Source organism: Cydia fagiglandana, chromosome 14, assembly GCF_963556715.1.
Source record: "Cydia fagiglandana chromosome 14, ilCydFagi1.1, whole genome shotgun sequence".
In the NCBI taxonomy this organism is placed as follows: Eukaryota; Metazoa; Arthropoda; class Insecta; order Lepidoptera; family Tortricidae; genus Cydia; species Cydia fagiglandana.
In genome coordinates, this window is record NC_085945.1 from 19,132,807 (window position 1) to 19,150,482 (window position 17,676).

The 17,676-nt window shown below is 37.5% G+C and overlaps 2 protein-coding genes and 1 long non-coding RNA gene across 3 annotated transcripts in view; 1 reads left to right on the forward strand and 2 right to left on the reverse strand.

The window, feature by feature from the left end:
* LOC134670941 (myotubularin-related protein 6) overlaps positions 1-10,135 on the forward strand; it is a 100,522-nt gene extending 90,387 nt beyond the window's left edge. Inside the window, exons 16-17 of the mRNA XM_063528775.1 lie at positions 617-751; positions 8,304-10,135. Coding sequence (XP_063384845.1) covers positions 617-751; positions 8,304-8,441 — 273 coding nt within the window. The 3' untranslated portion in view covers positions 8,442-10,135. The remainder of the gene's footprint in view (positions 1-616; positions 752-8,303) is intronic.
* Positions 1-17,676, reverse strand: part of LOC134670956 (uncharacterized) — a 169,260-nt gene that overhangs the window by 107,478 nt on the left and 44,106 nt on the right. The gene's annotated exons all lie outside the window — the stretch shown is intronic.
* Positions 11,159-17,100, reverse strand: LOC134670580 (uncharacterized). Its single transcript, XM_063528381.1, has 4 exons — positions 16,884-17,100; positions 13,055-13,176; positions 11,936-12,059; positions 11,159-11,365 (listed from the first exon to the last, which is right to left on the reverse strand). The coding sequence occupies exons 1-4, from the start codon at positions 17,074-17,076 to the stop codon at positions 11,172-11,174; spliced, it is 633 nt and encodes a 210-aa protein (XP_063384451.1). The 5' UTR covers positions 17,077-17,100; the 3' UTR covers positions 11,159-11,171.

Below are 17,676 nucleotides of genomic sequence, written 5' to 3' on the forward strand. Positions count from 1 at the left end.
GTAAACCGGAGTTAGCGGATAATATACGGAGCCGTGCAGCGCAATCTACATTGAATTTCACTTAAGAGTCACAAGAACCTGGCCGTCGCCATAAAATCGAAATTATGCTCTCTTTTCAAATCGACACTCTCTGAAATAACATGTTGAATAGAGAAATTAGAGCTAGTAGAAGTTATTTGACATGAAGAAAATTTTTTGTACAACAATTTTCGGTATCGTCTTGAATCGTCCCATTCGTTTTTCGCTAAGTACTTAAATTAGTCCTATTCTGCTTTCGTCACTCATTCTACATTGAAAGCCACCGACGATTGTCGCCAATGTAGAATGGGTGACGAAATCAGAATAGGACTAATTTAAGAACTTGACGAAAAACGAATGGGACGACCCAAGACGATACCCAATTTTCATCAACGAAAACTATTATCAGACATAGATAAATGTTACCTAGATGTTCATGCCAAGTTTCATGTAATTTAAGAATGTCATTTTAAAATGAGAGCGTAACTACAATGGTATGGAACTTAAAAATTGGGAGACTAAAATTAGTTTTACTAGTAGTAGTATTAGTTTTATCAGTTTAATTCGGCCCAATCGTTGATTATACAATCTGTTTCAGAAGAGCCACGACTCGATCCCGGCGAGCCTGTCTCTCCTCGAGCGTGAGATCAACTCGGTGGCCCTCGACTGGCGGAGCTTGAAGCACGTCACTGAGTGCAGCTGTTCCACACCGCTCGATCACTTTAGTAGAAAGGTAATATTCTTGACGATATCGAGAACCGGCTCTTTGTACGTGAGATCAGCTCAGCGGCCCTCGACTGGAGTTTGAAGCACGTCACTGAGTGTAGCTGCTTTACGCCGCTCGACCACTTTAGTAGAATGGTAATACACCCTCCTGTCAGTATCGAGAGCCGGCTCTTTGTACGTGAGATCAGCTCAGCGGCCCTCGACTGAAGTTTGAAGCACGTCAACGAGCGCAGCTGCTCTAGTAGAAAGGTAATACACCCTCTCGGCAATATCGAGAGCCGGCTCTTTGTACGTGAGATCAGCTCAGCGGCCCTCGACTGAAGTTTGAAGCACGTCAACGAGCGCAGCTGCTCTAGTAGAAAGGTAATACACCCTCTCGGCAATATCGAGAGCCGGCTCTTTGTACGTGAGATCAGCTCAGCGGCCCTCGACTGAAGTTTGAAGCACGTCAATGAGCGCAGCTGCTCTAGTAGAAAGGTAATACACCCTCTCGGCAATATCGAGAGCCGGCTCTTTGTACGTGTGATTATCTCTCGACTGCAGGAGTTTGTACGTGTTGGTTCTTTGTACGTGAGATCGGCCGACGATTACAGCAATTTCATCGTTCGGTATATGGCTTCTCATAACTTATCAATTATAACTCCACGATGAGAATAAGTTGTAAGTAGCTCAATAGTGGGACCGGATTTTTGCACTATAAGTTTTGATAATTCTAAAGTTGAAAAAGTGATACTTATCTGATATGGGACATATTTTTAAGCATATTTGCAATATATGATGAAAAGTTAGAACGAGCGTTAGATATAAATTAGGTATTTATATATTTTTAGTAATGATTTTTTAATATTGAATTAAAGTGCAATGTTTAAGTTCCATTGTTTATAATATGTATGACGCTTTATAATGTAAAATTATTAGAATTTTTTTTAACGTGCTTCTTTGTCAAACTACAAATTAGCTTATTATTTTGTCGATATTGAATTAAAGTTTAATAAATCCACAACAACATATCTCATTTTTTAAGTTAATGGGCACGCTAAAAAGCTAGAAGAATAAGATATATGCTCTAGAATTAATATGCGTTTTTTGTCCTATAAGATCCAATATTGAATTAGAGTCTGTAAAAATAAGTCTATTACTATAAAATAATATACGCAGCCATATTATGGAAAGTAAGAAATTTCTGCGTGTAGCTTGCATTGTAATAGTAAAATCTAGTCAAAAAGGCGCGAAATTCATACATACGCCGCGCTGGTCCGTCAGTCGCCGGCGCGGCGCTCGAGAGCCTATCATAGCCTACCTATACTTCGCCCCTCGCCCCACCTCCCGCTCAGTAACACTGTCTGTCTTTTCTTATCATTCATTTGTTTGTTTACCGTGCACATATATAAATTAGATGCGGACATTACGTGAAATTAAAATATCTTATTACGTAAAAACAGCTGGTCAATCAGATCTTGGCAGTAGAAGGAGGCGGCAAATTTGAAAAATGTAGGCGCGAAGGGATATCGTCCCATAGAAAATTTGTGTTTCGCGCCTTTTTTTTTGTGACAAGATTTGCTTGACCAGCTATATTTCATTATCTTGACTAATATTCTAATAAAAATGTACAAGATATTCACAACTATTTTTTACTATACATAGTTTGTCAAAGGAATGTCTCATTTCAAACATAGGCAGAGAGAATCATCATACTATCTTTGACTTACACTAGTACTAGCACCCAAAAGAAAAGGATGAATATATATACCTATTTCTGGTTCCTATTGTCATGTCCTGTCCTATTCAAGGTCAATATCATAATATGTATATTATAAACCAACTGCTCAATATTACACGGTATACATCCTGAATATACAATAAGGTAAGTGAGGCCACTTACCTTATTGTATATTCCGTGTGGGCCGTATATGCCTATATACAGCCCACCTTAAATTAAAATGGTTTTTTTTTAATAAACAGTATATGAAATATGAAAAACTCACTCAAATAGGTTTCTCATTTATTTAAGTTTCTTCATTATACCAAAATAGTTATAAAAATATTGCGATACTCTTGGAAAATATACCTTAAAAGTCCTATTATGGGCCTTATTGAACACTAGCAGTGTATTACTTAATCCCGCAAAAAATAATCATTTCGACAGTAGCTAATAACAGATTTTATTGTTTTTAACTTAAGAGTTATACATATACAAATAACAATATTTGATACTTCATAACAGGAGGATTTATTAATAACTAAAGATATAAAAATTGTCTAGTTTACGCGAAAATAGTAGGTAACTAAACATAAATCTTTATTAGTTACAGTAGTATCATCTTTTAACATCTGGGGGCACGGCAGTGCCCCTGCCAAGACGAGCAAAGCACAAGGGCACTATCTACCTTTTCTCGAAGCGCTTCGTCGTGTTTTGGAACCCTCATAACTTGGGGTTGGATTATATCAGATAAACAAAGTTCTCGGACTTATTAAGCATATCAATTGCATAGCTCTTATACTTTAGATTTTATTCATATCTAAAAGCTTCGATTTCGTCACTGACTCACTCACTTGATGATCATCAATACCGGGTACTTCCTGAAGTCCTCTAAGAAGCTGAAATTTGGTATGTAAGATAGTTTTAGTAAGGACTGTATCGTTTATTATAAATACAGATAAAACCTGGTCTAACTGTTGACGTGTGTATTATTTTGTATTACTATGTTCTTAAGGTATAATCTGGGGGTATTTTTAAGACATATCTGATATAAGAATGTTTTACATTTATTTTATTTTAGGGACTTTATGATGATTTTAATACCTTCTAGCAAATGTAATTCGGACAAGCCTATCGAGCTTAATTTGAGACTATTTCACCGATTCCTTAGTACGATTTAAAGAAACAAAAGGTTAATATGCTGCCAAAATATGCCATCTAAGTGTCCTTTTCATGATTGCTCAATTGAACATCCACAGAATAAATGTGGTGTATTTTATCTTTACATGAAAACGACTTTTTATGCAACATTTTGGATTCCCGTCAATTTCTGACGCCAGGGAAATGACGGAAACAGCTAAAAGAATCTACCGAAATCCAAAGCCTAACGGACATTCATGGCGTTGAACCATGGCTAGAACAGGTCGATAGAAACGCTCCATGATGGTTATATTGTATACCAAAGTCGGGGTTGTCGTAAGTAACATGCCATATTTTCAAAAAGGCCACCAAGCACAGATCCAAAACTTTTTTTCCAACTAAAAGAAATGATTAGACTATGCCCAGATGTTTCGCTTTACGAATCATATGTAATTGCTGTTTACATAGTACGATTTTTTTTGTGTAATACTTATCTTGTTCGCAAACCGTAAATTTTCTTGTAGTATTTGTCCGAAATCGTTGTAGTTACTCGGGAGGATTGGGTAAATATTGTCCAAACCATATGCTTTACGTGATCTCCCAGGACGAAATGTTACTTATTATTAAAGCACTAATTAAACTATATGTGTAATTTTTTAATAAAAACATAATACCAGAAAAAACGGCTAAGTAAAGTTGTATTTATAATAAACGATACAGTCCTTACACAAACAACAAATAAATTCAAAAACTTGAAATTTTTTATCCCTAAGGGGATGAAGAGGGGGTTTAATTTTGTATGGGGAATCAATAATCGCTGAACCGATTTAGTTGAAATTTGGTATGTAGATAGGTATTGTTATGGGGAAGGATATAGAATAGATTTCAACCTCAAAGTTTACCCTTACGGGGTGAAGGGTTTATATGGGGAATCAGTAAGAAGTACATTGTGTTACAGATGCCCCCAGATACTTATTTCAGGATTTTTAATAGTAAATCACCCCCAACCCTTTAAATTAGGGCATGGAAGATTGTCATAAGCAACTTACAAAACTTAATTTGATATATAACAAGATATAGTGTTTTTTTCTTCTATTTATCATTCATCTCAAAAGTAACCCCTTTATTTGAATTTCTATTATTTACTTTACATGTATGTTCTTGGGTTATAGACTTACATGTGTATACCAAATTTCAACTTATTGGTGCAGTAGTTACGGAGCAAATAGGCTGTGACAGACGGACAGCCAGACACACGAGTGATCCTATAAGGGTTCAGTATTTTTCCTTTTGAGGTACGGAACCCTAAAAATAATGAATTTAATAAATTTTTCACCTTATGCCCATGTGGCGGTAGCGAAACAGCCAAGCCACATATTTTGACTAAGGTGTAGAGTTAGTGAAGTTGGGGCTTGTAGAGTTTGAAGCTTGGCTCGACAAGAGATCTGACAACTTTTTGACAGTGCGAGTCTTATGGTTTCGTCTTATCAACAATTTACATGAAAATGTGTTTGGTGGGATAATTTTTTACAGTATAAATATTTATTCGTAACAAATAAGTATTATCTTTTAACATAATTTTGACAGTACATCTGGTGCTACATTACGACACCGGTGCTATAATAAGCACATTAAAACACTCCCTTTGGCCGTGTGTTAAAATATGTCACTCGTTGCAAAATATCTATTTTTCGCACTTCTATCGTAAATACCTACCTATGTATTAACAAAAAAAGTCACTTGTAAATAGTTACTGCCTTTAAAAAGTATAAGTGCCTCAATGTTATAAGACTTTTTGATTCTATAAACGTCTTTAGGTCAATAAAGCAAGTGATAAATTATTAGAGTTAGACCAAGAAAAGTCTGCAGCAATTTTGACAGCCCACGCAGTGCAAGTGTTATTTATAAGTCATAATTTTATAGAAGTTTCTTCAAGTCGACCTTATTAATAAGAGATTAAATTATCTTAAAATATTTTAATCTAATACTTCATCTCATACGTTCAATAAGGCCCGGGACTGGACCTTTTTACCTGCACTGACAGTGGGCCTTCTTAGCAACAAGTACAAATTCAGAATAATTGGAAATAATAGGGAGCAACTGTTATTTTTGAATGCTGGGCCTTGTTACCCGCCGGGCCTCATATGCCTGCACTTCACCTACCTTATTTGTTTTACAAGGGGAAAAGTTGTTGATTAACCGCTCGTGCTAATATTGATTTGATACCCAAACAAGCGAAACATTTTTTTTTATTAAATAGGAGGCAAACGAGCAGATGGATCACCTGGTGGTTAGCGATTACCGCCGCCCATGGACACCCGCAACACCAGAAGGGTTGCAAGCGCGTTGCCGACGCGCGTTTAAGATGGGGGTCTTTTAAGGTTTGAAGGTCGTATCGGACAGTTCATTCCACAGTTTGGCTGTGCGAGGCAGGAAGTACATTCACAAATTCAAACATTCTAAAATTGAAGCACGAGCGTAGCGAGTGGGTCGTAAAATTGAACCTTGAGCGTAGTGAAGGTTTCGAGGGACGAAGGGTAAATAAAATTTTCATCACATCAGCTCGTAAAGGCCCTCTTGATTGTTCGAAACGGATAAGAAAAGTGGCATTTAATTTGATGCAAATTTTGAGTTGTTTCCGTAGGTAAATTGGATCAGTTGGTTGGTAATATTGACTTTAAAATGATAAATATCGTTAGTTTGAAATTGATTTTATGATAAAGTAAATATCGGAGATGATCGCTCTTAAAAAATATATGTCGCTAGTCATTTATAACCTAAAAGCGCCAAATTACGCAAAATTATATTGAAATAACACCTGTGTATTGAATTTGAAGAATACTTTAACAAGGGTAGTTATCTGTATGACAATGCACCTAAAATAATTTTCAAATGTATCTATTATTTCTATACTTAACACGATAACGAATTCTACGTAAACGAAACCGCGGGCAATCCCTAGTACATATAGAAATAAATAAGGGAAGGTAAGTTTCCATTAGTGTACTGTGTAAAATAACTATTTACCATTGATAATAATTTTATAAACGCTTTGCGTATTTTTAAGGTCACCGCGCTAACCGCTAGCCCGCGACCGTCGATCGCTGCCTCCTGCCCCGGCGCACAGCGCGGCGCGCGAAAACGCCGCGCGTTTGAAATGTAACTTAATATAAGCTCGGAATGCATACTTACGTATCAGTATTTAGTGTCGCCGTGATTTTATATTTCTAATCTTTTGTGTGAGAAGTAAGATCTTTATTATGACCGTGTAATATTAACTCTACAAACTTTAATTCAATATTGGCTATACTGCTTAACCAGAAATCAATATCTAGACAAGCACATTGTCTACATTTCTAACTTTTTACATGTACAGTGAAACCTGGTTAATTGGCACCTGGATAAATGAAAAACCTCAATAATTGCAACCAAAAGTCCGGTCCCGGTCCCTTGAGACCAAAAGGCCTCTATAATTGAAATTTTGGAACCTCTATAATTGCAATTTAGATTTTAGTGCTTTTCGTAATTTTGCCTCTATAATTGACCACATCGCAACTTAAGACCTCCATAATTGACACTGTGATAAAAAAATCCGTTATTTTTGCTCTTGTTTTTACCTCTATTATTGAAACGAGTCTTGCTTATTACCTCTGTAATTGAAATAATGTAGTTGTATACAGCAGAAACAATATTTTAATGGCAATGATCATTTTATTTATATCTCCATCCAGAATTTAATTTATTTATTGGGTATCTATCACAGGCTGTAATAGATGAAATTGTTTTGATCAATAAAAAACAAAGTATGCTTTTTACATTCTAATAAAACTTTCTTCTACAGTTCAAGGGAATTTTTTAAACCCAAATGATAAGAAAATAAAGTGGTAATTAATGTAGTGTAAAAGTAGTAGTTTTGTGTAGTGCAAGTATAGACGGAAGCAATATATAGAATGTAAGCGTGTAAATCTACTTAAAATGGTTATTTGCACCTCCATAAAAGAAATTTGTCAGAACGCAACCTCTATTAATGAAAACCTCTATAATTGACACAACAATTTTTTGAACCTCGTTAATTGACACGAACTGCTTAAATGAAAAACCTGGTTAATTGACAAAAATTGGCCGGTCCCTTGAGATTGCAATTATCCAGGTTCCACTGTATACTAAGTTGATAGGTAATATCGTAATTTTGCAATATCAGCTACTCTAATTCTGTATTTACATAATAATTCGTGTTTTTACGTTCACCAGAAAGCAGCTGTTCCAGATTTCTAAAAACCGAATATTGTGAATAAATTAAAGTGTTATTGAACTTATTGAATATGCTAAAGTTTTTTGTAACTTTAATTTTATATTTACATAGTTATTTAGCAAAAATTGAAATATTTAAATATGGCCGAACGCTCCACCTAAAATTTTCTAACTTTTTACATGAATGTTATTTAACATGTTTACAATAACATATCAAAAAAGAAAAAACTTTAATGTTATCAAAACCCATTTTTGTTCCACCGCTGGTCTAAAGGGCCAGTCGCACCGACCATATTTGACAGACTGATCAACGTCAGCCGGCGCGCCCCGACGCTTTACTATGAAACTTTCCATACATAAAAATTTAGCTAACTCTTTAACGATACGAACAGTTTGGTGCAACCGACCCTAAATCGGCCCTAAGGTTTAAGTGTGCGGGTATGGTAATGAATTGCTTGTTGTGGTGCAGCACCACTGCTGGGGCTGCGGGCGCTGCGTGTGCACGCGCTGCGTGGCGGCGCGCGCGCCGCTGCCCGCGCTGGCCAGCCCGCGCGCCGCGCCGCTGTGCGCCGCCTGCGCACCCACACACGCGCAGCACGCTCATTAGCACACACATAGTTAATCCCAGTTGCACCGGCCCCATTTAACAGACTGATTAACGTCGAACAGCAGTGAACTACGTTCCTAACAAATAAATTTAGCGAATGCTTTAACGGTGTCAGACGGTTTGGTGCGACCGACCCTTACACTTACTATAGTTGACCCGAACCAAACGGACGACCGGGGTCGTAAAACTTCTCAGTCACGCTCGCACGGTTGGAGGTAGGGTGAAAGAGATAGAGATATGATCCCAGTCGTCCATTTGGTTTGGGTCAACTATACTAAGGGTCAGTTGCACCAAACCGTCTGACACCGTTAAAGCATTCGCTAAATATATAAGTGTGCAAAATATATAATGGGTAGAAATTATTGGTAAGGCAACAACTCTCGTATTATTCGTATACGTACGTCGCTTAGACCGTCAGACGTAGCGGACGAAACGGTAATGTCTTCCATTGGATCCCTTTGTTTGACATAATTATAAGTCATAATGTAATGATTGTCAGATTATCATTAGTCATCATTCTGCAACCGTTAATTTTTCAGGATTCTCATAAAGTTATCCTATAAATAAGTTAGGTTAGGTTTGTTTTATGGCAATGATTAAAAGTTACGCGTTTCTGAGAAAAACCAAATTATGTCTGACGAAAATGCGGACAAACAATACATTATGACTTAAAACTGTATAGGGAACAATAGAGACCAGAGTATAAATGCGACAGCGAGCCATTAGCGTTTCGTTCACTACGTCGCAAAGGATTGACATCTTGGCTAGGCCCCCAGGTATTTGAGTCAACGTCGGTGATTTATACAAAACTATGAAATGCCCAGAGCAATATAGTTCAAACTCATACTGTATATGTATAATAAAAATTTGATGATCAAGTAAGCATCTATAATTGTTTATATAACATTGCTGTACATAACATTGTAGAAAATAGTCGCTTACAAAACTACTGTCTTTCAAAGGATTAAAATTTAGTATGGTACATTCGAGCCAATTCGCTTATACCTACTAAGATAATCTGTGTTTATTGTCCACATGTCCCAATATGCTCAAGTTAGATGCTAGTTACTTGCGTAAGCTTGCGTATCGTGCAAGTATCTACAGAGTTTTTGCAAGTTTCCCAAATGTTGGAAAAGTTCTCGAAAATTCCAGGAAAAAAATACAGGTCCCGAACTTTCATTTTCGAAATAGAAATTCTTATACAACAATTTCTGAAAGTTTTCTCAGTGGAAATTTTGTATTTACCGACGGTACATCAGGTACGTGCAAGTAAACGGGTGTGGGTTAGGCGGTTATCACACTGGTTGCGATTCGAACGTCGCTCCGATATGCGAGTGGGATGTCGCATAGCGTTGTCTCGCTCAAACATCGGAGCGCTGTGCTAATCGCATCCAGTGATAATTATTGTGGATTCCATGTCTGTTTTCGAACATAATAACCACGTGAAGAATCATAATAACACTATGCTTCTCACTCTTCCCAGTGTCGCATTTTTTAACTTATGAATTTTCCTATTATTGTTGCGTTTTATATTTTGTATTTTTATTTTATAAAAGTTGTAAGTATTTTAATTCCCTTTATAGTTAATGTTTAATGTTTAAGAACTAATGTAATGTATATTAGAGATCAATCGTTATGTACATAACTGTGATGTTATTATTTAATGATATAATAAAGAATATGCTGAGACACTATCCGTCAGTATTTTATTAAACTATCTGCCTTTCAGATACCTTATTGAATTAAAAAGAAAACGCCAAAGGTTTAAAACAATAATTAATAATTGATAGACAGTATGTGTTTGTTGGCGGCCATGAGGTCGTTGGTGCACTGGTTGAGCCGCGCCGCCAGCGCGCACTAGTCGCGGGCGGCGGCGCTCGTCTCCACGCAGCGGTCCAGGTTCTTGTCCAACTTCTTATGTACTAAATGACCCATTGGCTCCCATAGAATGAGACCAAAAACTAGGATCATATTTGCCTTTCAGATACCTTATTGAATTGAAAAGAAAACGCCAAAGGTTTAAAATAATAATTGATAGACAGTATGTGTTTGTTAGCGGCCATGAGATTAGTGCACTGGTTGACCTGCGCACTCCACGCAGCGGTTCAGGTTCTTGTCCAACTTCTTATGTACTAAATTAACTAAATGACCCATTGGCACCCGTAGAATGAGACTAAAAACTATTAGGATCCTATTTGCCTTTCAGACACCTTATTGAATTAAAAAGAAAACGCCAAAAGTTTAAAACAATAATTAATAATTGATAGACAGTATGTGTTTGTTGGCGGCCATGAGGTCGTTGGTGCACTGGTTGAGCCGCGCCGCCAGCGCGCACTAGTCGCGGGCGGCGGCGCTCGTCTCCACGCAGCGGTCCAGGTTCTTGTCCAACTTCTTATGTACTAAATGACCCATTGGCTCCCATAGAATGAGACCAAAAACTAGGATCATATTTGCCTTTCAGATACCTTATTGAATTGAAAAGAAAACGCCAAAGGTTTAAAATAATAATTGATAGACAGTATGTGTTTGTTAGCGGCCATGAGATTAGTGCACTGGTTGACCTGCGCACTCCACGCAGCGGTTCAGGTTCTTGTCCAACTTCTTATGTACTAAATTAACTAAATGACCCATTGGCACCCGTAGAATGAGACTAAAAACTATTAGGATCCTATTTGCCTTTCAGACACCTTATTGAATTAAAAAGAAAACGCCAAAAGTTTAAAACAATAATTAATAATTGATAGACAGTATGTGTTTGTTGGCGGCCATGAGATCGTTGGTGCACTGGTTGAGCCGCGCCGCCAGCGCGCACTCGTCGCGGGCGGCGGCGCTCGTCTCCACGCAGCGGTCCAGGTTCTTGTCCAGCTTCTTCATCATCTTCGTGTCTTTGGCGTAGAACTTGCTTACCAGGGATATTAGGTTTGCTGGAATATCAGATCACAATAGGTACAGTCAGCAGCAGAAGTTGCTAAGCGGGCGAGGTGTTCAAAATTACCTTGACACGCTCTTATTCTCTTAACAATAAAGTCGCGTCAAGATCATATTGAACACCTCGCCCGCTTAGGAATTTCTGCTGCTGACTGTACTAAGTGTGAAAGGTTAACTATGAAGGAGATATGGACCGTTAAAGTTATGTCACATGTAACTTTAGACTACTACACTCAGAAAAAAGTGCGATAGATTTCTTTTCTAGTAAATGGAAGCTATATTTGGGGCAAAATGTATCTAAAATAAGCAGTTTTGACTTATTTACAATGTGAGTGGTGGTAATTGCTAACTGTTCCAAATATTAGGTATCTACGTCAAACGGTCTCTGAGAAAAACGCATTTAAATGATTTGCAAGACCGAAGTGATCCCATAAGTGTTCCGTGAACAAAGTTTTGTACAGAACACTCTAAAAAGTTGAAGGTTGGTGCCAAACGGGTCCCGGCGTACGGGGACGTATGGCGACCCTAGCTTGAAGAGAGAAAGAGTCCCTTTTGTTCGTTCTGACCTTTGACGATCTTCCCGTTGCTGATGACCTGGTTCCGCTTGAGCACGCACGCGATCAGGCACTCGCCGTTCACCGGAGACTCGCTCTTCGGAGACAATCTCTTCACCGTTCGCTTGTCGTTAGCCTGCAGTAGTAATAACTTTTACTTACTATGAGTACCTACCTCTACCTTCACAAATTATTGTACACTCAAAGAATTTAATTTTCGACCCATTTTGTAACATGCCTCACTGGCAATAGTATGAAGTGTCCTTATATACAAGGAATACCGCAGTGAGTAGTATTAAGGAATGCAGTTTTTTTTTAAATAAAGGAATGTATCCTTTAAGTAAAATGAGCCAGCTTAAGAATTTAAGGTAGTTTCCCTCCAGGGCCCGACTTATCTTTCCACACTGTATATTTTACTATCTTTGGTGACAATGACAATAAGGTACGAAATAGGTAGAAAATTAAATTCTTTGACTGTACAGTCATCTGTAAAAATATGGGTGCACAAATCGTCTCAAAAATATGTCCCATGGCTCTTATATGCGAATTAAGAACTATGGGCAGGCGTGGCTCACTCCGCGGTTTCGTCGCTTTGCTACAGGTAGCTAAAAGTACATCCATTCCACCCCAATTTTGGGGAAAGCCATAAGTCGCGCGTGGCGCTGTCGCCACCTAGCGGCCATGTCTATGCTGATCGTAACAGATGCGTTTTGTTACAGAGTGAGTCTTCTGTACCTGATACTATTATTTATTCTGTGCTATATATGGGACATATTTGTGAATAAGTTGGCTACACCCATATTTTTACAGTTGACTGTACAATACAATGTCAAAGAACCTTAGGTTTTATAATTGCGCAGAACGATCGCGAGCTGCATATGGTTTTTTGGATGTGAACACATAGCGGTATACAGGGTGTTACTGACCATGGGGCTTTAAATTCAGGGCTCGATTCTACTCGCTAAACTGAGCTACTTTTATTATGGTACCAACCCCGAAAGCCCGAAATTATTTTTACTTTTTCATATTTTTTTCCCCGATTTTAGGATTGGTTCCATAGTAAAAGTAACTCAGTTTAGCGAGTAAAAAAGAAATATACTGTACATAGATTAGTGGAACGTAGGCGGTCACCTGTACTTCCTTGAGGCACTCCGTCATGTTCTGCTTGAACTCCTGGACGTAGGGCGCCACGTCGCCCGGGATAGGGCTGTAGGACCAGTCCGGCTCCGGTTCCACTTGCTTGTGGTGATTGGCTGCAATTGCAACATGGTGAATTAAGAAAGACTCACGTTAGAACGGTTCGGATCCGGGCCGAAGCTTAAGCCATTTTGTTTTCTATAACGGGTCATTGCTTTTTATAGAAAACTAAATGTCGGGCGCCTCTGCCCAACTCAGACCATTCTTAATGAAGGCAGTTATGCAGTTTACCAATTTTTTTTTAAGCTTTGAGCGTCATCACATTTATTCCTATTGTTCTTCGAGTACTTAATTCTTAACATTTTTAGTCCGGGAGGCAATAAGAAATCTGCGTTTAATCGGGGAGGGCGGGGTAAAAAGAAGGCCGCCACCCATCATCTTTAAAAAAATCTATTCTCGTCGGTGGCTACTAGCCCTAGTTTTGTATAAACCGAAGACGTAAGAATTCATTGCTAATATTAGTTTTATAAATATAAATAGAAATAGAAATCGTTTATTTGCAAACCATGGTACATAGGTGGTACAATAAAAATAGAATCACATGGCACCCTATAAAGGGTATTTAGCGGAAGCAGTTATAAAGTTGACCCAAAAATTTTTTATTAAGCTATGAGCTTCATCACATATGTTCCTTGAGTAATTCTAAGCATTTCAAGCCTGGGAGCCAATAAGAAATGTGTGTCTACTCGGATTTGTAATGGATTCAAACTTTCAACCCCTTTTTAACCCTGTTAGGGGATGAATTTTACAAAACGCTGAAATTACTTTTCCTGTCTTTTAATAATATCCCCAAATACAAAGATTCAAGTCCCGCGTTCGAAAATTTTTTTGATATCCATACAAACTTTCAACTCCTTTTTCACCACCTTAGGGGATGAATTTTCAAAAACGCTGAAATTAGTTTTCTTGTATTTTAATAATAAAAAATAAAACTTGAACCCCATACAAACTTTCATCCCCTTTTTAACCCCGTTAGGGGTTGAATTTCTCAAAATCGCTTCTTATCTCTTGTACACTTTATAAATGTAATCTAGTGTGCAAATTTCAACTTTCTATCTTTTGTAGTTTCGGCTCCGCGTAGCAAAAATGTCCAACCAAATTTTTCACCTTTTTACGTTTTTCTTGTAAAATTACTATGAAATTGAAAAAACAAATATCAGCAATGAATTCTACGTCTTTGGTTTATACGAAAATGATACCAAACTTGCCCTAGTACCCACCAGGATCAGAGTAGATTTTTTTTAAAGATGACGGATGGCGGCCGTCTTTGTACCCCACCCTCCCCCCCACTTCACGCTAGAAATGCTTAGAATTACTCAAATATCAGATGTGATGAAGCTCATAGCTTAATAAAATTTTTTTGGGTCATGTATGGCAGCGTTACATAACTGACTCCAGTAATTATAGCAAGTATTCTTATAGCTAGGTAGGACTACTTTGTATACGTAGGTCACTCGATAAGTTTTGAGATGCTCGAAATTCGAAAATGGAACGCACCTGAATTATATGTTTTTAAAAAGCAAATTTATTTAAAAATAGAACACAAGTTGCCGATTCGCTCTAATTTAAAAAATGAATATGTTACAGTGATTTTTCCAAAACGGTTCCCGCGTTTTTTGCCTTGTAAACGATGGAGCTTAACCGCGAACATTTGCGTGCTATGATATTTTATGATTTTAAATTTGGTTTATCTGAACAATTGTGTTTGCAACGATTGCAGTCAGCGTTAGGAGATTCTGCTCCTTCACGGGCAACAGTTTTTAGATGGTTCAACGAATTTAAAAGGGGTAAAACCAGCCTCGAAGATGACCACCGAAGTGGTCGCCCGCAAACAGCAGTGACTGCAGAAAACGTGTGGACTACTGTCGGCCTAGCCAAGGTTACAATCGCTATCGCTTCGACAACGAAAAGCATTATGTCTCTCTATCACTCTTCTATATTAGTGCGACAGTGACAGTTGCGTTTCGATCGCTACGGAGCGTAAGCGATCGGCATCTTGGCTACGCGGCCTGAAATGTTGGTGCGAGAAGATCCACGAATAATATACAAGGACAAAGAGAAGATCCTAGCGGTCAATTCGGGGGGCGTTAATATAATCCTACATCAATATCTTGGAGTGAGGATGCTCTGTTGTCGTTAAAGATCCCGCGTTTGCTCTAACAAACTGATGAAGTTGCGATTTCTGCCTTATCGGATCAAGACTGGCAAAAATGTTTTCAAAATTGGTTTAGATGAATGGAACTTTGAATATAGAATGATAGAGAGTATTTTGAAAAAATGTAATATAAATAGTGCTACAGCTTGGCAAAAAAGAGTAGAAATTAAAAAGTGGCAACATTGTCGTGTTGTCTCGTTTTCTTGTACAAATTGGTTTGAAAGGGACGACACTACAGTGTTGCCACTTTTTAATATCTACTCTTTTTTGCCAAGCTGTAATATCTTGAATAGTTTTTCTGTATCTCAAAACTTATCGAGTGACCTACGTAGTAGCATAATGTTATTATTTTTTTGTTTTTACACATTGCCATTAGGCAGGAACATAGATTTTTTTTAGCTACAGTTAGGCTTTTGCGGCTTGGTTACATTTTATTTATAGGTACTTAACCTACGAGGGAGATCAAAGTTAGGATGTATTTTATACCTACTTATAATTAACTTATTACAAACTAAGTAGAGCTATCTTCCATAAATTCTTGTATGGAATAGTATGCTTTCCTTATAAGAAGTGATTTTAGATTTGATATGAAGGGGTTTAATTTCTCTATATTTCTTATTGTGTTGGGCAATTTGTTGTAAATCTGTATTGCTCTGAAGTACGGGCCTTTTTTGTACGTTTCTAAGATTGGTTGGTTTTGGTTTCATAGTAATTTTACAAGAAAAACGTAAAAATGTGAGTCATCTTTAAGTACCTAAAATCTGAATTGTTTTGTAATAAGAGAAAAATAAGTCTCCGGTAGCCGATAGGCGACTCCCAGGGGCATAATATCACGGATATGGTAGAAGTATTCGCTGGCAATGGGAACATGTTACCATAGAAATACGACAGTCAAATAATAGTTACACCAAGGGCCCAACGTTTTCTGTTCTCTTTCTCGACGCAGCAACTAGTATCATTTCTCTCTCCTCGCTCTTTTAAAATGCCGTTTGTCAAAAAAGGACAACCATACTGTTGACAAGGTGGACTTCAAATCAAGTGTTGCCTTTCTTGATGCGCCCAGGCTGTGTATGTGTGCGTAAAAGCGTATATGTGTGCTCTTTTAGGGATGTGAAAAGTCGATTTTAATCATGTTATATATCGATAAACGCTACACAGCGTGCAGCGGAACGAAATAGCGATTAATTGAAGCTTCAATATATATAATATAATAATATAATTCAATTATTGCGGAACACCTATTTAAGGAGGTATTTATGTATTTTAATTAAATATCTGAACTTTCCCTTGGTTCCCTGCTGGGGCGTGACTATAAAATTGTGATCTGATAATCACAATAAAGAATAAAAGCGTTTTTGGTCATTTTAGGTATCGTTAAGCCTTTGAAGTAAAATTAAAATTATCGAAATGGCTACAGCAACGTGGGCCTCATTGTTAATCGTACACTAAACAAAAGTGGCAACAGTGACAGCTCGCTGAGACACCGTCTTTATATATTATTAAGTCTATGAGTTACACTTGAACGAAGATTTTCAAGTTAAACTTTGGGCCAGTTGGATGGTTTTTTGGGCGTTTTATAATCACGCCAAAGAACACAATATTACTTACCCTCCCGTCCTTTATTACGCCTCTCTAGTTTCAAGTTCCGGGATATAATAGTGTCCTTATCAATCTTCACATTGTGAACAGTGTCCACGCCTAGCATCCGGTTGTTCTCCGTATCATCGTCACTTCTACCGAAATGAACCAATAGCGTTAGAAGCAACAGTTTCATCATTACCGTAAGAGTTTTCGTATGCATTTGAGTTTTTTTAGTTAGTTTTAGTACCTATAACAATTATTTTTGATTGGTGTTATTGTTGGCGATAAAGTAGAAATGTTAGCCAATTACTTTTAAAGGCTATTCGATCTTGCGAATAAATTGCATATAAAATATAAAAAGCTACAGCACAGTGTTCTTACTAGAAAAAAAAATATAATGCCAGGTGGGTATAGGTACAAGAAGAAATGAAGTACCTACCTACATATACCTAAATACGTATACCTAGTATTTTGCACAGGAGGGGTATTCTGATTGTAATTATTATTAATTTTGTCTGAATTTGTTATGCATTTAATATGATCTGTCGGTATTAAAAGTGACGTTTATGGTTGAAGAAATCATATCTATAAGAAATCCAGATCAAATTCTTAACCTGGTATAAAATCAATAACTCAGAATTACGCTATCTATAGGTACCTTCGAGCAACACACCGGCTTCCGACACATACCTACTAGATAAATTTAATGCAAATGTTCCTCTTGAACCAAGCGTTTTTCCTTCTTATTATAAATTTTATAATTTAAAAAAGGAGTTAGACAAGTCTGCAACGATTTTGATAGGACACGCAGTGCAGGTGT

Excerpts from the sequence above, each read along its gene's own strand:
- LOC134670580 (XM_063528381.1), bottom strand. The coding sequence starts at position 17,076 with ATGCATACGAAAACTCTTACGGTAATGATGAAACTGTTGCTTCTAACG. Across the intron at positions 12,060-13,054 it reads AGTGCCTCAAGGAAGTACAG|GCTAACGACAAGCGAACGGT; the intron begins GTGACCGCCTAC and ends TTACTACTGCAG. Across the intron at positions 11,366-11,935 it reads CAACGGGAAGATCGTCAAAG|CAAACCTAATATCCCTGGTA; the intron begins GTCAGAACGAAC and ends CTGATATTCCAG.